The 24,533-nt window shown below is 33.5% G+C and overlaps 5 protein-coding genes across 7 annotated transcripts; 2 read left to right on the plus strand and 3 right to left on the minus strand.

The window, feature by feature from the left end:
- The first annotated feature begins 37 nt into the window (after positions 1-37).
- On the plus strand, positions 38-5,705 carry dock (SH2/SH3 adaptor protein dock). Of its 2 annotated transcripts, XM_081985034.1 has the most exons (7): positions 38-198; positions 1,714-1,876; positions 2,040-2,260; positions 2,345-2,781; positions 3,124-3,262; positions 3,323-3,457; positions 4,137-5,705. In XM_081985034.1, the coding sequence occupies exons 2-7, from the start codon at positions 1,765-1,767 to the stop codon at positions 4,338-4,340; spliced, it is 1,248 nt and encodes a 415-aa protein (XP_081841160.1). In that variant the 5' UTR covers positions 38-198; positions 1,714-1,764; the 3' UTR covers positions 4,341-5,705. The 2 variants fall into 2 exon arrangements, with proteins under 2 accessions (XP_081841160.1, XP_081841161.1); XM_081985035.1 differs by lacking the exon at positions 1,714-1,876 and having other exon boundaries at positions 48-198.
- Positions 5,706-6,714: 1,009 nt separating this feature from the next.
- Arr1 (arrestin 1) lies at positions 6,715-8,574 on the minus strand. Its single transcript, XM_081985036.1, has 7 exons — positions 8,391-8,574; positions 8,017-8,292; positions 7,740-7,963; positions 7,527-7,684; positions 7,329-7,472; positions 7,145-7,274; positions 6,715-7,081 (listed from the first exon to the last, which is right to left on the minus strand). The coding sequence occupies exons 1-7, from the start codon at positions 8,497-8,499 to the stop codon at positions 6,980-6,982; spliced, it is 1,143 nt and encodes a 380-aa protein (XP_081841162.1). The 5' UTR covers positions 8,500-8,574; the 3' UTR covers positions 6,715-6,979.
- Positions 8,575-8,846: 272 nt separating this feature from the next.
- Cdc42 (Cell division cycle 42) lies at positions 8,847-14,437 on the minus strand. The gene is made up of 5 exons (XM_081985057.1): positions 14,243-14,437; positions 13,991-14,069; positions 13,231-13,343; positions 11,233-11,342; positions 8,847-11,173 (listed from the first exon to the last, which is right to left on the minus strand). Exons 2-5 carry the CDS (start codon positions 14,053-14,055, stop codon positions 10,886-10,888), a joined length of 576 nt encoding a protein of 191 aa, XP_081841183.1. The 5' UTR covers positions 14,056-14,069; positions 14,243-14,437; the 3' UTR covers positions 8,847-10,885.
- Positions 14,438-14,699: 262 nt separating this feature from the next.
- On the minus strand, positions 14,700-20,764 carry eIF4A (eukaryotic translation initiation factor 4A). The gene is made up of 6 exons (XM_081985033.1): positions 20,606-20,764; positions 19,876-20,030; positions 18,286-18,615; positions 17,755-18,137; positions 15,318-15,541; positions 14,700-15,259 (listed from the first exon to the last, which is right to left on the minus strand). Exons 1-6 carry the CDS (start codon positions 20,623-20,625, stop codon positions 15,115-15,117), a joined length of 1,257 nt encoding a protein of 418 aa, XP_081841159.1. The 5' UTR covers positions 20,626-20,764; the 3' UTR covers positions 14,700-15,114.
- Positions 20,765-21,147: 383 nt separating this feature from the next.
- On the plus strand, positions 21,148-24,502 carry Atu (Another transcription unit). Of its 2 annotated transcripts, none has more exons than XM_081985021.1 (9): positions 21,148-21,304; positions 21,362-21,485; positions 21,902-22,575; positions 22,648-22,856; positions 22,944-23,139; positions 23,198-23,370; positions 23,429-23,644; positions 23,700-23,907; positions 24,267-24,502. In XM_081985021.1, the coding sequence occupies exons 2-9, from the start codon at positions 21,370-21,372 to the stop codon at positions 24,383-24,385; spliced, it is 1,911 nt and encodes a 636-aa protein (XP_081841147.1). In that variant the 5' UTR covers positions 21,148-21,304; positions 21,362-21,369; the 3' UTR covers positions 24,386-24,502. The 2 variants fall into 2 exon arrangements, with proteins under 2 accessions (XP_081841147.1, XP_081841149.1); XM_081985023.1 differs by having other exon boundaries at positions 21,159-21,275.
- The last annotated feature ends 31 nt before the right edge of the window (positions 24,503-24,533 follow it).

Here is a 24,533-nt window from a genome sequence, read left to right on the forward strand (position 1 = left end):
CTAGCGTCTATCACAATTTGACAAGTCTGAAAAAGTGACAAATGACAATTCAGTATTGCCATTGCCTTTACAAGTTAAAGTTTATAAACTATTTTTTAAACAAATCAAATAATCTCCTCAAAATTGCAAGATAACTATAATATTGTGCCCAAATTCCTACTTATGGTTGACGATAGAATATGTCTAGCCTAAAAACTGGTAAGAAACACCCTTCTATGCTTAGCATTGAAAATGCTTCATTGTGGTCCCACCCCCAGCTGAAAATCTGCTTGTGGGATTATTAGTTATTTTAAAGAATTTATGTGTACTTTATGATTAACTTGTGTACATAAATAAAAACGCATGATGTACAATGTGTCCTGCATTGTTCTATTTATTTACCTCTTTTTCTATTATACTCTTATTATCTAAAAATAAACATTACATTTATTAGAAAGAATTGTATGTATTGATCAGTATTGCTAGAGTAATAGTGATAAATTTATTGTTAAGTGGAACTACTAGTACTCATTTTTGGTCGAACATCATTAAGAACCTTCATGTAAGGAACTCGAATCAGTTAGTGATGTGAAAATTGCTTATTATTAGTTGTAACATCATTCCAAACCTCTTGCCTAACCCTGCCAGTAGTCTATAAAACAAAACTAAGGCCTAATCCATTCATAAATCTTCTACACCAATCCACATGTCAAACTGTAACCTTGAAATGCAGATTTTTCCACAAATTGCATCAGTTTCTGCTATTTGAACAGTGTTGGCTATCAGTAGCCATCCACTAATGAATTTGATCAAATCAATTTACTTAAATTTAGTATGGTTCTTCATATTTGTTAAGTTTGTTTTAAATTTGAGGCTTTTGTTACATTTTGAACCCAATTTGGATTTATACCTTTCAAGTGTTTTTAGATTTTATGATTCACTTCCTGTCAGACATTCCGAAAAATATTTATTATTGATTATAGCAGGTTTTCCTAGAAGTAAACAGCATGGCCAAATCTGTCTCACATATTATAAATAATTGTTTCCAAAGGTCATTTACCCAAAACAAACACTGATTTACCACTGTTTGGCTGTTTTATATTATCCACTTTCTTGTAGAATTTCTTGAGCAATATGCCAAAACAAAATTGTATATTGTCTTGATTATTTATCAAAATATATCTAGTTTTATACTACAGCCAAGACATTTTCACATAATTGAGAGAAATTGTTTGTGTTTAACAACAAACATTTTTATTATGGAATTATAGTCTTAGTCAGTTTCTAATGACTCAATGATATTTAATTGTGCTTCAAATTTAATCAGGAAATACTTTAAAAAATCTAGGAATTGTAGGAGTGTCTACTTTGAGTATTTTGACATCTTCCCCTTGACATCCCGTTGTAAAATTGAATTGTTTTGCTTGAAGGTACTCAACATTAACAATCTGCAGTTAGTATTTAAAAAATTGACAGTTTACTTACATCAAGGTTACATGAAAACTCACTTAATTTTAGTTTTTTCATCATTTAAATTTAAATTGTAACTCACAAAATTAAAGTTGTATAGTTATCCACTAAGTTCCAAAACAAACTTTGTTCCTTATTTACTTGTTATACCTTTTTTAATTAAGCTGGATAACTATATTAAACTTTTCTTAGTGTATACTAAATTACAATATCATGCATGCATGCAGGAGCTTTTAAATCAACTATACACTATTATTGTTATAGTGTAGAAGCATGCATGTTGGCTAGCACTTGGTAGAGTTGTAAATTGTGGTCATGTTGGAGACTCAGTCTATGAGAGGAATACCACGCAGTCCTTGGCAAACTCGCAGTGGTTTCTCGTCTAAAGGTCCTTTAGAACAAATGGCCGCTCCCAGCAATCGTTATGGTACGTCAACCAATTGAATACTACACTCTTGATTATCATTGTAGTCTTTTCTGGTTATTATCTGATAAATCTTTGCAAGCTAGTACTCAATAAATGCATTTGAAGAGTTTTATCATAGTGGAAATACAAATTTTCTAATTTGTATTATTTTGTACATTTTAAGGCAAGACAGGTCAAGATGACGTGTGCTATGTTATTGCCAAGTACGACTATGAACACCAAGGACCACAAGAGTTAGATCTACGGAAAAACGAGCGTTACGTTCTTTTAGATGATTCGAAACATTGGTGGAAGGTCCAAAATTCTCGTAACCAAGCCGGTTATGTTCCTAGCAATTATGTCAAAAAAGAGAAGCCGTCGTTATTTGATAGCATAAAGAAAAAAGTAAGTTTATCTTTAACTTTACTTTAATCATTGTTTTTTATGTTATGTTGATTTTATTTGTGTATATTATGTAAAATTATTTAGGTAAAAAAGGGATCAGGATCAAAAACACTTCCATCAAGCAACTCTCCATCTCGCACAGTAGAATCTCCTAGCATGGCTAGAAAAGCGGCCGCCGATCCGTCCGAAGCCATTGGCGTCGCCGTAGTCAAATACAATTACCAAGCACAACAGCCGGATGAACTGTCTCTAGTCAAAGGATCCAGAATTTTGATTTTGGAGAAAAGCAACGATGGTTGGTGGCGCGGCCAAAGCGGCACTATTACCGGCTGGTTTCCCTCAAACTACACTCAAGAAGAATGCGACTTGGACGATACTATGCACACATACGCAATGGCTGAGAATGTGCTTGATATAGTGGTTGCGCTGTACTCTTTCTCTAGTTCTAACGATCAGGAATTGTCCTTTGAAAAGGGAGACCGACTGGAAATTTTAGATAGACCGCTCAGTGATCCAGAATGGTTAGTATTTTTAATTATTTACCTCAAAACCTTTTCATTTTCTTATTGTGTGGTCAAATATATTTCATCTTGGGAGTTGAGAATTTGATGCAGGCAGAATCAGAATGTTACCTGATGATAATTTTAAAATAATTATCTACAATAATCAACTAATATTTGTTGCTAAACAGTTTTGAAGTGTTAACACTAATTTCAACAATTTGATTAGTTTTTTGTGTGAACTTATTATGTTTTTGCAAGTATTTAACAAAAATAGTTCAAGATTTTATTTAATACATTTTCAAAACGTATAACACTCAAAGTAGCATATTTTATTGGTTCAGAATTATGTATAATGCTTAGGTATAAAGCCAGAAACGCTCAAGGGCAAATTGGGTTGGTACCCCGAAACTATTTGCAAGAACTCTCAGATTACATGGACCGACCATTCCAAGACAAAGGGAAACCGGAACGTTTAGATTCGTCTATGGTCAGTTCACAGGTAATTACTATCAGTCCAAAATGTGTTAATGTGTCCAAATAAATGTAAACACATTTTCAGGTTTCTTTAATGGACAAGCCGCGTCTACTTGACCGGCCTTGGTATTATGGGAGCATCACGAGAAATGTGTGTGATAATTTATTGAACCAGTTTGGACATGACGGTGATTTTCTCATCAGAGATAGTGAAACAAATGTAAGTACTATTTTGTATTTTTTAATCAAAACTTTTACAGTCTTATTAGTTTCAAATGGTTAATTAAATTTCAAATATGTTGTGTTCAGTAATTTCTGACAAAGTAACTGAGATAATAATAATAATATGGAAAAATTGGAAGAAAACATTTAAATGTTATAAAATTATAATTAACATTAACTGCAAGCTTAAAAACTTGATTTTTGCTGATTTAAAATAACTTTCAATTAACGTCCCGTTTCTTGATGTACAGTGTGTCTCAAAATGACTTTAAGTGTGATTTTAAGTGAAATTTATTGATATACAGATAAACAAAAATGCTGACTTACAGAGTCACAAAAAGTGGTTAAATGGGGGAAATGCTAATTTGAAAACGGGGAATAGGTTTGACATATTTTTTTAACTTTCCCTATTTAACTGGTTATGTGACTCGGCTGATTATTCGACATTCCGGTAATACAATATTGTCACATCCATTTTACCACGTTTGATGTACACCCAGTAGTTTGAAGCGACCTCCTCTAACTCTCCTCACATACCTTCCCTTGTGCAATTCGTCCATTTAGTAACTTTCCCGTGGGCACCCTCTAATCCTCCCTTAACGTGACAATATGTAGAACAAAACTACATTACAGTGTGTTCCTACGTTTTTGTCAACACTTGTTAATATATGCTTCAGGCAGGAGACTATTCCGTGTCATTAAAAGCACCAGGGCGTAACAAACACTTCAGGGTGCACGTAGAGGGTGGCCATTACTGCATCGGACAACGAAAATTCCACACTTTGGATCAGCTGGTCGACCATTACCAGCGAGCGCCAATTTACACGAACAAACAAGGGGAAAAACTGTACCTTGTCCGACCTTTACCTAAAACAAAATAATTTTAATCCCCGTTTTGTGCCACGTTCAAATCAAAACATCGCATAACTCGATTATTTTAATATGATACGTGAACTTCCAACTCCCTAATTATTAAGGATTTCGTGAAAAATATTTTTTTGGTGTGGTTTGTTACCTTCGACTGATACGTTTTGTTCCGTTCAGAGTTTGAACGTGGATTGGTCCGGTTTTTCAACTATAAGTTTTGACTAAGATGTGACGTGTGAGTGTGTTTGTTTTTTAACTGAATTGCGAGTGATTTCATAATTACGTAGTGAAGAAAAAATGTTAGCTAAATAAAATGCCAGAGAAATTTCAGATTTTTAGCAGTAAAATTTATTTTTGACCCTTTTAAAAAAAAATCCCATTTTTGGTGCTTTTTTAACTTAGAATCAAGATGTCTAATTAATTGTCTACGTCTACAGCTTCACTTGCATAAGAATCGGACTTACTATGTAATACATAATAATTATTCTCTGCCATTTTACTTTACCTGTGTATCTGGTCATATTTTACGTATTATAGTTTTGTTAATTTTTGTACATATCTCTTAAGTTATTATTTTTTTAGGTAAAGCTTAATTATATTACCTAAAGAATGTGAATTATTTCTATACTTGGAAAGTTAGTCTTCCCTACAAAACGAACAAAAATTATTAAATCAATACAGTTCCAATTTTGGAAATTAATGGTTGATTTCCTATTTAGTCAAAATCAAACATTACACTGCCATAAACCCTTTTTTAAAACAATTAATTTGTATAACTGAGAGTTGTAGGTCACACTATCATTTACATAGAACAATTAATACAAAAAAGCGAGTTTTTCTAACTTGCAGTAAGATTTTCTTATGCTTGAATATTTAATAAAGCTGTTCTAAAGCGTGAATGCTTAAAACACACACCATATCACTGTGAGTAACTTTAATAAAGGTTAGAGCTTTTGTGTACTGTGTGTAAGTACTTTAGAAGAACCAAATCCAAATTAATAACGATGGTGTAAGAAAAACAGTATTTATCAAAAAGATATAGACTAAATAATTCATATTCTGCAAAGTATATATAAATATAGTCAGTGGCGCAAACAGCTCTCTGTTCGCAAGTACAGCGTGACAAACAAATTATACTTGACACTCGATGAGTTTGGCTTCGCGTTATGTACGTACTATTATTAGGTAATAAATTCAATTAATGTACATTACTTTCTCATATAATACAGAGTGACAAAAGAATCTAGAGTCGGCCTGTACCTGTTATACAGCTTTGAAATACTCTCGTCGTGTAATATGCCGCTGATAACATCCGTTTCAAAAGTTTCGTAACATTATTATAGCGTAATTTGATTTTATAAATAAAATTCCGAAATTGACTTTATGTGTTTTATTTGTAATTGAATTGTATAAGTTATTTTAAGGTTTTAAATTTCACAGCATTGTTTGGATCAAGATATTTCAAAAACTGCACAGCTGTTGATAATTTTTTCAAGAATCTGACGAGAAACCAGGAAAACCTTGATTAAGGTCCACATCCTCCCAAATCACACACATTGTTATGTTTCTGATGAACCTTAACTAATTAAGAAGATTTTCATAAGATCTCTTATCGAGCATTTGAAATACTGATCCCTCTGAAGATGACATTTTTAAGTATATTGAAATCTGAAACAAGTGAAGATTGTAAAGCATCTTGAAACTGACTAGAAAAAGATTTAAAGAAACCCCGATGAAGACTAGTGTTAATGAAGGAAGAAATTATTTGTTTGAATTGGATCAAGGCGTAGAACACTGCAAATATTTATAAGAACACTGTTTAATGACAATCGCAAGATTCAAACTAAGGAATGAATAAAACTAAATAGCCGACCAAAATATTATTATATACCACGTCTTGAAAATAAGGATTTTTTTTCAAGAAAATTTATTTATTTAATTTATAGAAAAGGTACATTTTTGTAGGGATGTCAAGTGTTTACCATTATAGTTAGTTTTAGTAGGATTGTATGTAGTTATTAAGAAAATTAACAGTATTACTTGATGAACTTCAAAGGAGGTGAAAAAGGTGGTACGTGGAGGTAGAAGGTGGGAAAAAAACGGTTTTTTTTTTTGTTTTTATGGTGTAAAAAAGTCAATTTTAAAAAAAGAGAAATTCGAGCAAAAATCAGACTATTGAAGATCAGGGGATCTTAGAAAGCTATTGATCTGAGATTGGTCAACTGACGGTTTATTTTGGACAATTTGGACTCTTTGACGAAGAGTTGTAAGTAGTTTGTAATTTTTGTATTAAAGCCATTTGTAGTTTCAATGATATATTTAGAAGCAGGATTTTTAGGTAGAAAGTAAGAGATAGGTTTAGTTATTTACCTTAAAAATAACTTGGCATTCCTATTATAGAATTTTTATTCAAGCTTATTTATTTAAATTTTCTTTATTTACTAGATTATTAGAATGAATGGTCAGGGTGAATCTGATGCCAGTTGTGATGATATTATCATGCAACTAGGAGGTGAGGGAGATTTGAGTAAATCTCATCTTCAGGATGATAATAATCATGACACACTTTAAAGAATACATTGTCATTACTACTATTGTTTTATAAATATTATACTCTAACCATCATCGTATAGACCGTTAAATGAACAATAAATTATTCATATTTATACGCATCATTATCGGGATCAACAGTGTCTTGTCGAAAAGTTTCAACTTCTGCTTGGCTGTCCGCTTGCACTAGTTTTCTTCCGCTGGGCTGTAAAAATTAATATTCGATACAAAATAAGTAACCAACCGTAAAAAAATAATTGTGTCGCACCTTTGGATGCATCAAAACAAATGGTAATTCTGCCGATAATTCACCACCTAATGCTCCAAGATAGAGTTTTACCTTAACTGCATAGGAAACTATGATACCAAAAGCGTCTCGCTGATCAGGAGCAGACAATCTAAAGTTATTTACTTTTTTTATGTTAATAATTATAAGTTTGATAACTCATTACAAAGTAGTGGAAGCCAAATTAGTATCCTGCTTTTTAAGTTGTCCATCTAGTGCAATTCCTCGTCTATCTTTATTACTGGACAGTGCAGGTTGCAAGTAGACTACTTTTTGTAGACTAGAACCAGGGTTAATGGGGCAACCTTCCCTATGACATTAATTAATGTCATTTTACCTTACATGTACTAATTAGTAAACTTACTGAGTTTCAATATTAGCTACAGTACTGCGGTATTGACCGTTCTGAAACAACACCACATCAACTCCTTGTTGTACCATGGCTTTAATTTTCTTTACAACTTTGTTACTGTTATTGCGCACGCACAGGTTAACAGCAATTTTTTCCCCATGATGGTATACCTGAAATTTGTACACCGAATATTTTCGAATTCTAACAGCAACGTCTAAAGTTTACCTGCTTATCCAAAGTCACTTCTAGCTCTAATTCTCCAGGACTCATCATAAAGTCTTTGCGCACTACCGTGCAAGGTTGGCGGCCCTGTTTTGAGGGTGCGTATTGCACTTTTCTGATTCCCATCGACACTGTACTACGTTTATGAGTACGATCGGTTTCATTGTCGCCAGCAAATATTTTTACGTAGTAGTGAACGCCGCATGGTTGTCCGTCATCGTCATGTCCTAATTTCCAATTAGGACAGAAAAATGTCTCTTATTTAAAAAAACTTAACTACCTGGTTGTAAAGTGACCGAAGCCGGAGCACTGGGAGGCAAAACAAATCTGAAAGGATAGCAATTCGATCCCAATTTTCGTACAAGGCGCTCCTGCAACTTGGTTGTTTCGGAACTATCTTCAGGAGGCGGAAAAATTTGTTGTGAAGCAAGGAAAAGGTCCTTCTGAAAGTTAAGTCCCATAACTTCGTCTTCTTCTCGGCCATATCTGAAGCTGCAAACGATTTGTCCAAAAATTTTCCGGCTTGTGTATTCCTCGTCGATTACCACCACACCATCTAATTAGGAAATCAATTTCGATGTATTTACTGACTTATTATTAGCTTTAGTCTTTTGAAAACAAAGTGTTTTTGGTATTGGTACTCTGCTTACTTACCAATAGGCTCGACGCCTGAAATATGATCCACAAAGTCTCGTTTCCCCAAATACATAGTAAGTTTTCCATTCGGGGATTGTTTTTTGAAAACTCGAAGATTAAACACCATACTGATGAAAATTATCGTACAATATACACTCAAAAGAAATGATATTGCTCTTAGTGTGAGGGTAGTTTCCTCAAGCAAGTCTTTATGTAGACTTTTCTATGGTTTCTACTGTAATAATCTTGTTATAGTGTTTTGCGTAGGAAAACACGTTTGCCCATACATTATATGGATTAAAGGTAATTAAATTAAGACGTCTGGAACATTTCAAAGATATGTTTATCATAAAAGTGCAAGAGAAAACATTTTAAATGTCAAGGCCTCTCTGTTATTACTAGAGTCAATTTATGTTGTCAAAGTACTGATATTTTAGTGGATTTTTTCAGGGTCCTTAAAAAAAACATCTGAAATGCTTAAAAGTTCATATATTTTTATTTTAGTATTAAATTAAGTGTATAAATTGATAACCTAATAAAAAAACACTCAATTCTCTATACACATACACGCTTATCGACTACAAGTAATATAAGATATATTATATTGTTAGTATTGAAAAATAAAAACCTTCAAATCAGTTGAACTCAATTAAATGCATATTTTTTATATAAGCTCAGTACTTTTTAAGCCATCAGATTTTACCACTCTCTCTGATAAAGTACATACACATACAACAATAGGTATGTAAGGCATTTTTAAACGTCATTTCTTGATTAAGCCTCTCTGTATATACAGTTGATGACTGAGCAAGTTAAAGGCCATCTTTTCAAACATTCCCAAATCAATGTTTATTCAAGCTGATTAGAATGAACGGTTTATTAAAAGTATTAATCGCTCTTAACCCATTTCACATGATATTCAGAAATATGTGAAAACTCATCCATAATGATGGTTTGATTTATTTACTTACATTGTAATAGACAGCTACTGTTCAGGTCCCTTCAACGATTAATAATGTATTGACTGCAAAGGGATTACATACCGAAACATGAACAATAGCATCAAATACATTTAAAACAAAATTTTAAAAATATAGACTTTAAAATACTATGCAGTGTTTATTTGTGAAAATTATAGTGCTTTTTAGAAACAGTAATAAAAATTCCTTTCGACTAAGAGTTTCAATTAATATAATTGGCCGGTCCAATTCAATTGGCTGAAACTCTGCCGATTAATCGTAATCGGATTACCGAAAACCACTAGCAGTTAACTTTATCAAAGTGTTATAGACGTTTGATTCACTGGACACACGTGTGAATAAATCTAGCTACAATATTGTACAGGGTGACAATGTAAAATAACTTTATGGGAGATTTTATACAAGATACAACAGTGAGGCTGAAAGGTTACTGAAAAGAACGCTTACCTGTTTAAGATTAGAATTTCCATAGTCTTTGAGTGTCAGTTCTTTATATAAAAGCCAACACAACAGAAGATATGGAGGACAGTAACCAACGTACTGAAGCCCAAGAAACAAAAGTTGATTCCCAAGATAATAATTAATTAAATTCCTATCACAGGCTGATTAGTCCTTATGCTATTGATTTTTGTTATGCAGAGGAAAACAAGCACTTTGAAATTTAGAATAAGGAACTTGGTGTAAAACAGCCAACCAGCTAAGCATCAAATATTAATAGAAACATTTCAACAATATTACAGAAAATACCACAAAGTGTGCGAAACTGTGATGAGCCAAATACATTTTTAGCTCAAACTCACAGATACTACAATGTTCTGCTGAAAAACAGTGAGTCAAGTTGATTTTAGCAACATTCTTATGGCAGTCATTGAGACAAACCAACAAACAAGGCAGGAATTATGAGTAGTATTTCATTTTCAGCAGCCTTGAATAGTATAACTTTTTCCTGTGGTTGAAGGCTGCTAAAACTAAAATAGAAAAACCGTGTCCGAGAAAGAATATTAACACACTCTTAAGATCACCCTGTACAATTACTATCAACGATAATCAATTTGGGACATCCTGTGACCAACTGTCAAATTGCATCCACTCCAACAATCAGACACATTTTATTTAGAAAGGTTTTTGCGCCATCTTTGTCCAGAGGTTATGTTAGTTAAATGTGCAAAACAATTATATCTATTTTTTGACACAAAAGGCGTATTTTGGTCGAAGTGTTAACCTAAGATGTAGAAAGAGTAGTAACATAACTATCTTGAGCGCCAAAATACGTCTAAAGTCGAATAAAGTGTATAATTTTCGCACAAATACAGTACACCGACTAGAATAAATTTACAAAGTGTCAAACGTCTTTAACACCATTATCGTGTTTGAAAGGTGGTTTATAGTGTTGTATTAATCACAACTTGCGCAGAAGGCATAATGAAATAAATATTGTTACAGGTTGTAAATAGGTTTTTGTCTTGCTAACAACCACTGCCACAGTTGCTGTAATATTGAATTTCTTGGACAAACAAAAAATAAATAATTCCTTTACAGGATAATGCACTTTTTACGTTTTATAGGCTCTGGCGGTTCTAAAGCGGCTAAAATAGCTTCGTCAAACACGTTTTTCAACCCTTTCTGTGTTAGAGCAGAACACTCCACATACTTAACGGCTTTTAATTCTTTGGCTAATTTCTCTCCTTGTTCAATAGATATAGGTTTTTGTTTATTTTTAGCTAGTTTTTCCACTGTCCCTACGTCGTCCCGCAAGTCTACCTGCGTTCCCACCAAAAGAAACGGAGTTTTCTGACAGTGGTGGGTTATCTCAGGTACCCACTGAAAATCAAGTGTTTATTTACTTTATTTTGCTTGTCCTCCAATCAGTTTACTTGTACCTTTTCTTTTACGTTTTCAAATGAAGATGGACTCACAACTGAAAAACATACAAGAAAAACGTCTGTTTGCGGGTAACTTAGCGGACGCAGTCTGTCGTAATCCTCTTGACCTGAAACGATTAAAAAGTAGTGTTTAATAATGTTTCAGTGTGCTAATTAATTTTTTTATACAGTGTGGAACAGCCAAATGGAATAAATTCGATAACGAATAAATGAGAGCGTGTTGGGAAAAACGCTTGGACACGTTGATTTGTATTTTTAGATGCGCATTTATTAAAAAAAAATAAAAATTATATAGGGTGTGTCATGTGACAGTGGCCGATACCAACTTTCTTATTTTAAATACAACCCCCTGTATATTATTAGTTTTTTGGATTCTTCAGAAAATTCTAGACATAATTCATGTACAATGTCCCATGCCTATCTTCAACTGTTTCGGAAATATTAAGTGTTTTCAGATGTATTACTAAAATTAATATTAAAAAAAGAAAATTATTTTATTTCACAAATAATGTAAAAAAAAACAAAAAAACATTAATTTCAATGTAAGAGATGTTCAAAATGTTCGTGAAAATAAGTATTGAGTGTAATGTAGCGAATTTGTGAAATAAAATAATTTTCTTTTTTTAATGTTAATTGTTGTAATACATCTGAAAACACTTAATATTTCCGAAACAGTTGAAGATAGGTATGGGACATTGTACATGAATTATGTCTAGAATTTTCTGAAGAATCCAAAAAAATTATAATATACAGGGGGTTGTATTTAAAATAAGAAAGTTGGTATTGGCCACTGTCACATGACACACCCTATATAATTTTTATTTTTTTTAATAAATGCGCATCTAAAAATACAAATCGACGTGTCCAAGCGTTTTTCCCAACACGCTCTCATTTATTCGTTATCGAATTTATTCCATTTGGCTGTTCCACACTGTATATTTCCAGTTCATCAATCATACTCAAGTATTTGCATAAATAGCACTGTTCCTAGTTTCTGATTGGTCAAGAAAAAGCAGCAAGCTGAAAGCTGCTTTTTTGAAACGAGGGAAGGGAATTATCAAGAGAAAGACCTGTAAAATGTGACAGGAACCCGCCATTGTCAGCTTGTTTCTGTCACATTCTATCAACACTTCTCTTGAGAATTTCGTTTCCTGCTTTCAAGAATAGGCCCCCTGGAGTGTTTACAATGCCTGTCTCATTTTAACTCATTCTGATTCTAAATAACACACAGTCACATAAATTAAACCAGAACATTCAGCATAGGATGCAAATTGAAATTATCATTATTGGACTCTATCCTCCTATAGTCTATTTAAAAATTAGAAGGAGCCAATGAAGAAGCCTGACATACACAAACAAAATGTTAGATTTGATTTATGAGTTTGAGTGACATTGGCATAAGTTTATTGATGAAATGTGAATGAGGTTGTAGTTTTGTTTGACCAATACACTGCCTCATAACAACTTAAAAGGATTGTGATGTAACAAGAAAAATTAGAATGCCAAAGAAACAGATTAACAGTGATTAAACTAAAAATTCAAATGGTGGCTCAGTCTGTGTTTTTTGAAATCACTCCTTGATTTAATAGGCGCTTTCTTTCGACAGATCTAAAAATCACATGACACCATAATTTTAAAATCACATGGTGGTTACTTGACTTTGGACCCGAAATCACAAACTGAAAGAAAACTTAGAAAACGGCCATGATTTCTGCTATGTAAATCATACTGCAACCAACCAATCACATTTGATCACTATTGCCAACCTAATTCACATTCACTCCTTCTAGTTTTTAAATAGACTATAGGGATATTTCAGTTGATTAAGACCAGTAAAAACTTCACAGCAAAAAATCAGTACAAATAATATTCAAATATTTGTTATTCAGTCATAAGAAACCAAAGTGGGGTGTGTGATTACTGATAAAAAAAAAATTACTCTCTCTAAGCATGTCCCAAACTGAAATATCAATATTACATACATGATATACTAACCTGCTGTATCAAATAGGCCCAGAGTGTAGGGTTCTCCACCAATCATAACTGTTACCGCATAATTATCAAACACAGTTGGCACATACTCTGATGGGAACTTATTGGTTGTGTAACTGTGAAATTAAGGTTTAAATTTAAGTTTTCTTTAAACTACTAACTTGAGAATAGAGCATTAATACAAGAACTACTTTATTGATTGGTATATGACTGATCATGTAATGATAGATAAAAGATGATGTTATGATATCATTAGACGATAGGTCAGCTAGTTGTTTGCAACAATTGTAATCAAATGAGAAACTGAGAAATGACTTTACAAACGGTTCTGACATATTATAGTAGTATTCTTTGCCTTAGGTATTACAAATGTGTAATAAAAAATACCTTAAAAATGAGTATTTATTCAGTTTGGAGCACCTGTTATTATGATACTCCATGTATATATTGTACCATAAAAAAAGTTAATTAAGTCTAGCTTAAGCTGGGTGTGTTGAATATAACAGATAAGATCCAAGTCTAAATTGTCCTTAAACATGTTGGTACCCCCAGCAGACATAAGTTATATGGAATATGAAGAACTTAAAGTACAATAAAAGAAGTTAATCACATTCACAAACCTCACAAGGTGTGATTAATGTACTACTAAGAAAACACAATTTACATTCTAAGTAACAGGATGTAAAAATGTTTTTTGGGTGTATTCCCTTCAAGATTATGGTGGGTGAGTTTATAAGATGATAATAGAGGTTTGGCTACTTACCTAATGAGCAAACAAGTTTTACCTACTGCACCATCACCAACAACCACACATTTGATGGTCTGCATCTTTATCAAAGTTCCTACAAATAACAACTAATTTAAAACGTTTTTAGAACAATACGAACGAAGAAACAATATGTTTAACTTGTTCAGAACTACAGTAAACTAGCTGTTCCTGCTTTATTATGCAGAATGTATTTTACGGTAATGCTGCCATTTTTATTCTAGAAGCGTATTTTTCTGTATAACCTACCTTTTGGTGTTGTAACTGAAACTGTATGTCCAACTGTATAAAAGAAACAAACTCCAGCTCAAAGAGTATATAAATTTTTGTATCAACTACAACAAATAATGTAATTCCTAAACTTTATGGGTTGGGTTTGGGTTCCATGTATTCATTCACTTGAAGCATCACACATTCCCAGTCCCCAATCTGTGTAATCACCCTACCTTTCCCCACACCCCCCTATAATCATCAATCACATGTCAAGTGTCAATGTTGTCATTTGTTTTCTTTATGCAGCGCCCCCTATAGCACATCGTAGTAATTAATTTACAAATTACAATGATAGTAAGATTCTTATTTGATTTTTTCTATCCTAACTTTAATTTTACGGTATGACACTGAAAACAAGAGAATTTCAGTAATAAATGTCAATTGTTAAGACAGTGGCATGTCTCGTAAAAAATAAATTACAAATAAAACGTAATGAGGAAAAATGTCGGGTTTTTATTTAAATAATATGATACAAAATATTTAACATATCCAATATGGAAACAGATTTCCGCTTGTTTCGTTTATGATTAAAATAACCATTCCAAAATCCTACCAAATCTTTTCTGAGACAAATGGGACCAGACGGGAAAACCCGGAACCAATCCTCGCCGGGTGCTACCATTATTAATTTAACTGAAACAATACAAACTTACAGCTCACTATTATTACGCATAAAATTAATAGAAAAAATAGGCATAAAAAATACACTTAAGAGTTTATGTCAAGTGCGAGACGCGTCGTTAACCCAAAGACACGATTTGGCGCAGATTAAGAAATACGAAGTCTTCGCGAAAAAACACCAGATCACACCCTAGGAACGCCTGCGCACATCGACTCGGTTTTTTAAATTATATTAAATCGGCCACATTCATCGGCATCTCATCAATTTTCGTATTGTAGAACTGCTCGATGTCGTTCAAGGTACGCTTGTCATCTTCCGTCACAAAATTGATGGCAACGCCCTTACGACCGAAACGTCCACCTCTTCCAATCCTAAAATAAAAATCGCATGTTAATTTATTCAAAAACTGTAATGTTTACTGTAAATTACCTGTGAATGTAGTTTTCCCGGTTTGAAGGTAAATCATAATTAATAACTAGTGAAACCTGTTGTACGTCAATGCCTCTAGCCAAAAGATCGGTAGTGATCAATACTCGAGACGAGCCTGTTCTGAACTGCCTCATAATTACGTCCCGCTCCTTTTGCTCCATATCTCCGTGCATGGCGGAGACGGTAAAATCTTTCTTGTGCATATTCTCTGTCAACCAGTCCACCTAAAAAAATGATTATCTAATCAGAAAGTTTCACATTTACAAAACTCAGCAAAAAGGGTAAAATAGTCCTAAACCAAGTAATTTTGTTGGTTAATTTATAAATCAAGTCTTTCTTATATTTCTTCTTGGTAAATATGCCTTAAGCTCACTTATTTTCTATTAGCCAACAGTACATTTTCAGCTTGACAGATCTGTGGATACTTTTTTGCTCTTCAGGGTAGTTGTCTCTAAACACTGCGTTTTTAATTGTCACTTGTCACTAATTTATCAAACATTAATTCTTTATCATTTTTTTAATAGTTTCTACAAACAGTTTTATAGTTATTTAACCAACGAGTGTATTTAAAAACTCATTAATATAAAAGTTGATTACATTACAACATAAGGTGTTTATAATTTTAAAAATTTTGATTTCTATTATAGTCTATTTCTCTCTGTTTAGTACAAGTAAACAAATATGAAACTGTACTAAAGGACTCCCCACATAACTATGCGTGCACGTCATAGATGAACAATGTAGCCAAACCTCTCCCTTTGCGAGATTAAAGACATTCTGTTAAAATAGGTTATTTGTCAATTGATAGTATTTGAGCAGGCTTAACAAACTTTTATCAGCGATTCCATCTAATAGCTAGTTAACGACTTTTCTCTTATAACTTTAAAAAAATACAGGGTGATGGTATATTAGAAGTATCTAGAGAACAACTCAATATTTTTCACTGCAATTTGGAGGGTAGCCTAGGTTGGGTCCAAACTCTCTTTCCAAAATATTTTGGACTTTAACGGTGCAACACCAACTTTTGATTTTCAAATGGAACACCCTGTTTTTAATCTCATATTTGAACTCCTCCTGCTAGTAAGTAATATTAATAGTTTCCTGTACCTATATTGCACCGTTTCTTAGATATTTTATAAAAATGGTGAATTTGTCAGCAAAACGATGATCTAAACTTTAATTAAATTCTCAAGTCCTGAAAGGTTTGCTGATGTGACCTGTTGTCCTCCGATAGACAATACTACATGGTTGAAAAACCCAGAGACAGAAAATGAAAAAAACCTACAGAGTGGTCAATATTTACCTTTTAGTCGGACAGAGAAAAAAAACTGCTAAAAGTCAGTTTTTTAAAATGGATCCATCGGTGTTTTATGGATTGTAATAAAAGAACATTAAATTTAGAACAAATCCATGTATACATTTCCTATACCTATCTTCAATTTTTTTTTTGTTATAAATATGAGTAAGATATTAGGATTATTTGAAATATTTACTAACAATAGTTTACGGTAGATATAACCGTTTTCTTATTATGTGACAATGGCGGTTACATATCTGTCAAAACACTACAAACAGACACAAGACATTTTCACAGAAGCGGTTATGAGAACTTGGCTTTATTCATTGAAAAATATCCTCCTGACTCCTACTAGCTACTGAGATGTGGCTCGAGACATACCTGACTATAAAAAATGGGTATTTAATACCCTACAAGCAGCAAAATGTTAATTTTCTTGTAAATAAAAATGATATATGTTAGCTAGGTTAAACTGAATTAATACCAATTTAAAAACTGACTATTGTCGCACCATCATAAATAAATCCTTGTATTTAACACTCCTGCAATATTATTTACTTACCGACTGTTTTGAAGGACATTGCAAGCGCATTATGTGACGTCACTTAAAAGACAATCACTTGAAAATTTGTTTGCTAATAGATAAGACAAGAGAATATTGATTGCTTCAGCTGAACGCAGTTCAGAGAGCTTAAAATCTAATTTTTAATGAAGGACTTATTATTAAAGTGATATGGCTTGTTTTGTCAAATTAAAGCTATTTAGAGTACACAATTGTCATCTTAGAATCGGAAAGAGATGGTTAAATGACCGTATTTTTGGGACTTTTAAATATCCTTACCAAATGCCAAATCTCTTCTAATTTTACAAACTTTTGACGTAATTTTCCTGTCTTTCTTTTTAAGTTTTTTATGTAGAAAAATATTATCCAATAATGCCACAAATATTTTACTAACTCAAACGAATAAGACAAAAAAAATGTAATAACGTAATCAATAATCATCGTTTTAACGTTCAGGGTCAATTAATTGTCAATGCTAAAATGTTTTATTATGTAGTATTGCTACCCACATAGGCCTTTAAATAAAAAATAACATATATTCACCCCTGTAATAAATTTCATTACTAAAGTATTCTTACCTTGCGCCGAGTATTACAAAAGATGACGGCCTGCGTGATCGAGAGGGTGTCATACAAGTCGCACAAAGTCTCTAACTTCCAATCTTCGCGTTCAACAAACACGAAGAATTGCTTAATACCTTCTAGTGTCAGCTCCTCCTTTTTCACCAAAATCCTGATCGGGTTTCGCATAAAGGACTTGGTCACGTCCAATACGTCAGGAGGCATTGTGGCGGATAGCAAAATGACCTGAACGTCAGTGTTCAATGTCTTAAATACATCGTGGATTTGATCTTTAAAACCACGCGACAACATTTCGTCAGCCTCGTCCAAAACGAACATCTTAATATGTTGCGACCGTAAAGCGCGACGGGTTATCATGTCGTAAACTCGACCAGGAGTTCCTTGAAAGAAATAGTTTATATCATTTCATGTATTACATTGCTAGGTTATTAAGGTTGAGTTGTCAAGTATGTATTATATAAACTTTTTATCAGTTTACTTGATTAAACAAGAGGATTCAAATTTTACATTTTCTCAGTATAAACTTACCAACAACAACATGTACTCCCGCCTCCAGTTTTCTCATATCCTCTCTAACATTGGTGCCACCAATGCAAGCATGGCACTGGGCGTTCATAAAGTCGCCCAAAGCGATGACTACTTTCTGAATTTGCTGAGCCAATTCACGAGTGGGCGCCAGAATCAAAGCCTGACACTCCCTCAATGACGTGTCAATTTGTTGGAGAATAGATATAGAAAATGTGGCAGTCTTCCCGGTTCCTGATTGCGCTTGGGCTATTACGTCATGGCCTTTCACGCAGGGTATAATCGCCCGTTGTTGGATGGCCGACGGTTTTTCGAAACCATAAGCGTATATTCCTGAAAATTCCAGTAAATTTGTTTGTAGAAGACCACTATAGAGAGAAAGAGAAATAAAGTGGCCACAAGTTATGTGCCATATGATTTTATTAACAATAATTGAAAATCTTTACAACTTTTTTCTGTTGAATTGAAAAAAATGGTCACCCAAAGATGCTTGCTCATAAAATGTAGTTTAGTAAAAAATAAACATTTTGTATGATTAAGTGAATACGACATTTTAAAAACAATAAAAACATATAATCCCTTTTTTATAAGGGTCTCATTCTATGTAGAAATGATAGACTATCTGAAAGAAAATATGATCCAATGTATAGTGTACCAAATAAGTTAAAAAACTAGTTGTTAACCCTTTGTTAAATAAAAATAGAATATTTTACTCATCTTCAAAAGAACATCAGTCAAAACATGACAATAAAACAAAAAAAATAACATAAATAAAACAATAAAAAATCAAGTTAATTTCCTTCACTTAATAAGCAACTGAAAATTCAGGTACACTCTTAATTTTACCCTGCTTAAAAGATTATTAAAATCAAATACTCAGTTTTGCAGTTCAAACATAAATGGATAACATAATTTTAAATGGATTTACCCTCTTTATTTCATAAATCTATTGTGAGTGATTACCAGAATTTCTAATAATGTTGATAACAGTATACCTAGAATCACTATCAAATATTTACATTTGGATACTGATTCAATAGATTGATGAAACTTAAGAATAATATTATCAAAGCATTTTAACTATTAATTAATTATACATTATTGTGACAAAAAGTATTCTCTCAACACTTAACAAAAAAGAGAAATAATATGCAATTTAAGTTGCTTAATATTTAAGAAAATTACTATAAAGGGCCCTCAAGGTGCTATTTGACATTTAATTCACGAAAGCAAATTATTATGTTTAACTTTAACATCTGAAACGTTGAATGCCCCAACAAATTTCAGCAACAACACTAGCACTGTATAAAAACTAAAATTGTGGGAGTGAGAAAAATATACAAGTCCTAGTATCTTGAAGTAAATAATGAATGATCTTGCAAACCAGGATCATTTTCAAAAATAAAAATGACAAAAACAACTGTAAATTTAACAAATTTATATCTGAAAAACATGTGTTTCACTGAAAATTCAAAAAATAATTATCACATCAAAATTAATGATCATGTTTCTCCTTTCTAAAAGGCAAAATAATAGTTTATGTAGATAAATGACTTTGCAAAAAGACAAAAAGTACAAAAACTCTCTCCTTACCTCTCAAAAGTTCTTCTTTCAAGTTCATATCATCAAAGTTGTCAACCACCTCTTCCCAATTTGATTCAATAATACCATCAGGGTCCATTCCTGGTGGGCCATCATAAGCTGGTTGTTCTTTCTCGGATGGGCCATTTTTCTCCCAATCCTCATTTCTAAAAACATATGATAAAATGTCAATAATGTCTTCATGGAAAAAGTGACCAATATTTCTATGTGGTCATGGTTCACCATAAGTGCTCTTATAATTGTTGGTTAATGCTAGGACAAAGGAGTAAAATGTTTACATGTAACATGTTTAACACGTGACACAGGTGTTTTTCTAGGGGCAATGAAAAGGAAAATAACTTTATTACAGACATAAAAGCAATGAAATGGGGAAAACCTAACCAAAAAGTGCCTAATTATGTAACTAAAAACACGAGAGCTAAACTTTCTAAAAAGTAAAAACAACGATAATAAACTAGATTGTTCTATTCTATTTATAATTCAAGCGTTGCATTGGCCGCCAAACCCAGTTTAGTAACTTAAGTGTGGCCCTAAATTTGGTCATTTTCACGCCATGTTGGCATATGCACAGACCATGCCGGATTGAAATTTCAGACGGTGAATACACCATTAAACTGAGAGAAAATCGACCAACGTGAACTAGAAACTTTGGCACCGCTTACAATCAAACAATTTACAGCCTTAGATTGAATTATTATTAAAAATAAATGGAATTACTTACCTTCGATCGTGTCCAGACATGATTCACTTCGCTTATATGCAAAAGAAAAGAATGTCGTTTCTGTCGCGACTGTCGATTGAAGACCGGATATTCCTACGCCAATGACAGCTGAGGCGGGCTTTTTACAAACCAACAAGTAGTTCCCGAAACGATAAGTAACTAATCAGACAAAATAAGATATAATTCTGAAAAAACCTAAAATAATTAAAAACCTAAAGAAGTCTCAGTTTAAAGAACGTAAAATATTATTAATTGTTGAGTGAAACTTTTTAATGCGGAGGGAACAGAAAACACGCCCGGAAATTACCGTTCTTAATTTTTTTACCGCGAGTTTTGAATTTGAATTATCACTTGACAGACAATTAATAACCCCAAAACGTAATTTGATAATTGATGTTTAGTTTGATAAATTTGTTTTAAAAGTTTGTTTAAAATGTTAGTCAGAGTTGTATAAGTTGAGAATGGGGGAGGGAAAAGTGATTTGCCTTAATTCATAACCGAACGCACCCCTGCTTTCTGACAGGTTGAGCGCCACCTATAAACAAATCTATACAATGAGTTGGTAAAAGATAGGTTAGAAATTTGTTTGAAAATTTTGTGAATATTCCAATTTTAAGATCATTGGATTTCAATTGAATACGTTTTATTATTTATTAGCAGTAGAGCGAGAGTGAGTTAAATATATTTTCCTTGATTTTTGTGAGTTGATTTTTCTGATTCAAGTTGCAATAGTAAGTAATTGTTCAATTGTTTTAGCTTAAATCATGTCTGACAGCGGATCCGACAATGAATCGGCTAGAAGCAGGAGCCCCATGGATAAACCACCATCTCCAGATAGCCCACCTCAGAGGTCTCCTTCCAATTCGCCAGGATCAAAAAGGTATGTAATTTGTGGAAATCCTATGTCTTTTTATATTATCGATTCCTGGAAAGAGTTATTATTTGTTTTCTTTAAGTTATCATTGATTAGATTAAGGCCCCCAACAAGATTCTAGTCAGAACTTAAACTATTTTAATGTAGGATTTTTTTTCTGAAGATTCTCCTGTTTTGACAGTTGTCAGTCACATGATTTAATAGAGCTTTCTCATAAAATAGTCATGTGACCAACTGTTACACAAAATGACATCACACCAAATAGAACCATCCCCCATAAATCTTTTTAAGCTTAGGCTGATTAACCATTTTTTAACTTGTTTAGTTTCTTGTTTTACTGACTTTTATTAACTCTTTATAAAGTAATCACTACTTTGGGTAAATCCTCTTTTTTTTGTAAAATTCTGGTCAATTTCCTGTAGATCAAGGAGTGTGTCTAGAAGCAGGTCAAGATCTACATCCAAAAGCCGTTCCAGAAGCCACTCAAGGTCCAGATCAAAGTCAAAAAGCAAATCGCGATCTAGGTCAAAGAGTAGATCAAGATCAAAGTCTAAAGGTCGAGTAGACCAGTCAAGGTCAAGATCTGGATCTAGAAGTAGGTCAGGCAGTCCAGCTGCGTCGAGATCTCCATCAAAAGAAAGGTCAAAATCAAGAAGTAGATCAAGATCCAGGTCAAAAAGCGTAGCCCGTTCTCAAAGCAGATCCAAGTCGAAAAGTCGATCCAGATCGAGATCAAAGAGCGTAGCTCGTTCGCGCAGCAGGTCCAAGTCGAAAAGTCGATCTAGGTCGAGATCAAAGAGCGTAGCTCGTTCTAGGAGCAAATCAAAATCGAAAAGTCGCTCTAGATCAAAGTCGGCTAGCAGATCGAGGTCAAGATCAAAAAGTCCGTCGAAATCAAGGTCACGCTCTCGAAGCAAGTCAAAATCTAGAAGCAGGTCAAGATCAAAAAGCCCTAATTTAGAAATTGATGAACAGACATCTCCAAAAAGTAACAAAGGGGAGGATAAGGACACTACAGAGGAAAGTACTGTAAAGATAAAGAAGGGAATTATCGATTCGGACAGCGATAGTGCAGATGAAGTTGCTGCAGATAAAGGTTAGTAAATTCACAAAAGATTGATGACTTTTTTATCACAGTAATTATAGACTATTTTATTTGCTACTGTAGGTGTAAGCGCAGCGGCAATTTTTGGAGACGACGCGGATGATATCAGTGATGACAGCGACAATGAGCAGGAAAAAGAAGAAGTGGAACAACAGGCACGAAGAAGTCGTAGTCGTAGCCATTCTAGAAGCAAAAGTAGATCAAGAAGCAGAAGTCGAAGTAAGAGCAAGGACAGACAATCGGGTGACGATGAAGACAGACGAGTAGGAGAGGTAATTTACTTCATCATAAATTACCAACTGTGTTTAAAAAAATTAAGATTAGTGACCATAATTTTATTTTAAATTAATATAATTTAGGACGAAGGCAAAGAAAATGAACCCGAGCCGATACCAGAAACTAGAATCGACGTGGAAGTGCCAAAAATAACATGCGATTTAGGGAGGGATTTGAATTTTGTTAAACTACCTAATTTCTTGTCAGTTGAGACTAGACCCTTCGATCCGGAGACATACGAAGACGAAATTGATGAGGAGGAAACTTTAGATGAAGAAGGTACATTTTGTAAGGAAGTTTAATTGAAAAAACTAATTTATTAAATATATTAAAAAAGGGCGAGCAAGATTGAAATTAAAAGTTGAAAACACTATAAGATGGCGCGATTCTATCGACAGTGAAGGAAATACGAAGAAAGAATCCAACGCTAGATTCGTACGATGGTCAGATGGATCATACAGTCTACATTTAGGGTCTGAAATTTTCGATGTATACAGACAACCTCTACAGGTTTTTACATTTCTCATACCAGAAGGACCTAATTTACAGTACTTTTTTAATTTGTTAGGGAGATCACAATCATTTGTTTATTCGTCAAGGAACCGGTCTTCAAGGTCAAGCAGTATTTCGCACCAAACTGAGTTTCCGTCCTCACTCTACCGAGAGTTTCACGCACAGAAAAATGACCCTTTCATTGGCTGACAGGTCTCAGAAAACGTCAGGAATTAAAATTCTATCTCAAGTGGGCGTGGACCCTGACAATGACCGGGCGGAAAGACTGAAGGTGCGCAACTCCAGCCAAATTTCAAAACAAAATAATTATTGCGATTTTGTTATAGAAAGAAGAAGAGAAGTTGCGACAAACTGCCAAACCAAAAACTCCGCGCAAAAAAAGTGATTCGGCTGTACGGGCACATGCTGCCCGCGATTCCTTCAGGGAGGAAGAGGGTAGCGACGATGATGCTGCTATTTCTATTAATGCTATTAAGAATAAATATAAAGGAGGTGCGGCAAATGCAGCGGCAGCAGCAGCAGCAGCAGCTAAAGGTAATTATTATTATTTTACCCATTTTCCCAGATAGCAATAATTTTAGTAAGTCATGTTAATAATCCGTGGATTTCCCTGTACCACTGATTAAAATACAATCATGAAATTTTTTAACTGGGACACCGAATAATATTCTTCTTCTTCTTCGGATGCTATCGACTAATGGATGTTTGCGATCACATTTTCCATCTCCTCTCTATCCCTTGCTGTGTGAATTAGGGTCTGTATGTCATTCACTCCTGTCCACTGTGACAATTTCCATGACAATTTCTTCCTTCCCATTCCTCTACGGCCTTCTATCTTAATATTATTATAAGGCTGCCTTATAATGGAAAACTATACATTGTTATTCGTTTAGCACCGATATATTCATCGGACGAGGACGATTCAGATTTGGACTCTAGAAAGGTAAGAAAGACTGACCGGGCAAGAGCTGCTCTAAAGGATTCTGATGAGGAGAGTGACGGTAGTGATTAGGCTATAGTTTTACTTTTCTTTAGGCAAACGCAAAGCGTTATTGCTTTATCAAATAATATGCTAAACTTTGCGTTTTTAACTTGTTATATACTAAGTAATAAATGCATTAGTTTTCTACTTTTTTTCTTTAACTACTGGTAGTTTATGA

The sequence above is a fragment of the Ips typographus genome, linkage group LG8, assembly GCF_016097725.1.
Source record: "Ips typographus isolate SLU linkage group LG8, UJ_Ityp_2.0, whole genome shotgun sequence".
Taxonomy (NCBI): domain Eukaryota; kingdom Metazoa; phylum Arthropoda; class Insecta; order Coleoptera; family Curculionidae; genus Ips; species Ips typographus.

What these genes read in the sequence shown, in the direction of transcription:
- Cdc42 (XM_081985057.1), bottom strand. Translation starts at nt 14,055, where the DNA reads ATGCAGACCATCAAATGTGTGGTTGTTGGTGATGGTGCAGTAGGTAAA. An exon ending in AAAACTTGTTTGCTCATTAG is followed by an intron (nt 13,344 to 13,990) that starts GTAAGTAGCCAA and finishes TTAATTTCACAG; the next exon opens with TTACACAACCAATAAGTTCC. An exon ending in GGGCCTATTTGATACAGCAG is followed by an intron (nt 11,343 to 13,230) that starts GTTAGTATATCA and finishes TAATCGTTTCAG; the next exon opens with GTCAAGAGGATTACGACAGA.
- dock (XM_081985034.1), top strand. Translation starts at nt 1,765, where the DNA reads ATGTTGGAGACTCAGTCTATGAGAGGAATACCACGCAGTCCTTGGCAA. An exon ending in CGCTCCCAGCAATCGTTATG is followed by an intron (nt 1,877 to 2,039) that starts GTACGTCAACCA and finishes GTACATTTTAAG; the next exon opens with GCAAGACAGGTCAAGATGAC. An exon ending in TTGATAGCATAAAGAAAAAA is followed by an intron (nt 2,261 to 2,344) that starts GTAAGTTTATCT and finishes AAAATTATTTAG; the next exon opens with GTAAAAAAGGGATCAGGATC.
- Arr1 (XM_081985036.1), bottom strand. Translation starts at nt 8,499, where the DNA reads ATGGTGTTTAATCTTCGAGTTTTCAAAAAACAATCCCCGAATGGAAAA. An exon ending in TTCGGTCACTTTACAACCAG is followed by an intron (nt 7,964 to 8,016) that starts GTAGTTAAGTTT and finishes ATTGGAAATTAG; the next exon opens with GACATGACGATGACGGACAA. An exon ending in AATTTGGCTTCCACTACTTT is followed by an intron (nt 7,275 to 7,328) that starts GTAATGAGTTAT and finishes AAATAACTTTAG; the next exon opens with ATTGTCTGCTCCTGATCAGC.
- eIF4A (XM_081985033.1), bottom strand. Translation starts at nt 20,625, where the DNA reads ATGTCTGGACACGATCGAAG. An exon ending in ATGTCTGGACACGATCGAAG is followed by an intron (nt 20,031 to 20,605) that starts GTAAGTAATTCC and finishes ATATGTTTTTAG; the next exon opens with AAATGAGGATTGGGAGAAAA. An exon ending in GAAAGAAGAACTTTTGAGAG is followed by an intron (nt 18,616 to 19,875) that starts GTAAGGAGAGAG and finishes TGGAATTTTCAG; the next exon opens with GAATATACGCTTATGGTTTC.
- Atu (XM_081985021.1), top strand. Translation starts at nt 21,370, where the DNA reads ATGTCTGACAGCGGATCCGACAATGAATCGGCTAGAAGCAGGAGCCCC. An exon ending in AAGACAGACGAGTAGGAGAG is followed by an intron (nt 22,857 to 22,943) that starts GTAATTTACTTC and finishes AATATAATTTAG; the next exon opens with GACGAAGGCAAAGAAAATGA. An exon ending in GGAAACTTTAGATGAAGAAG is followed by an intron (nt 23,140 to 23,197) that starts GTACATTTTGTA and finishes ATATTAAAAAAG; the next exon opens with GGCGAGCAAGATTGAAATTA.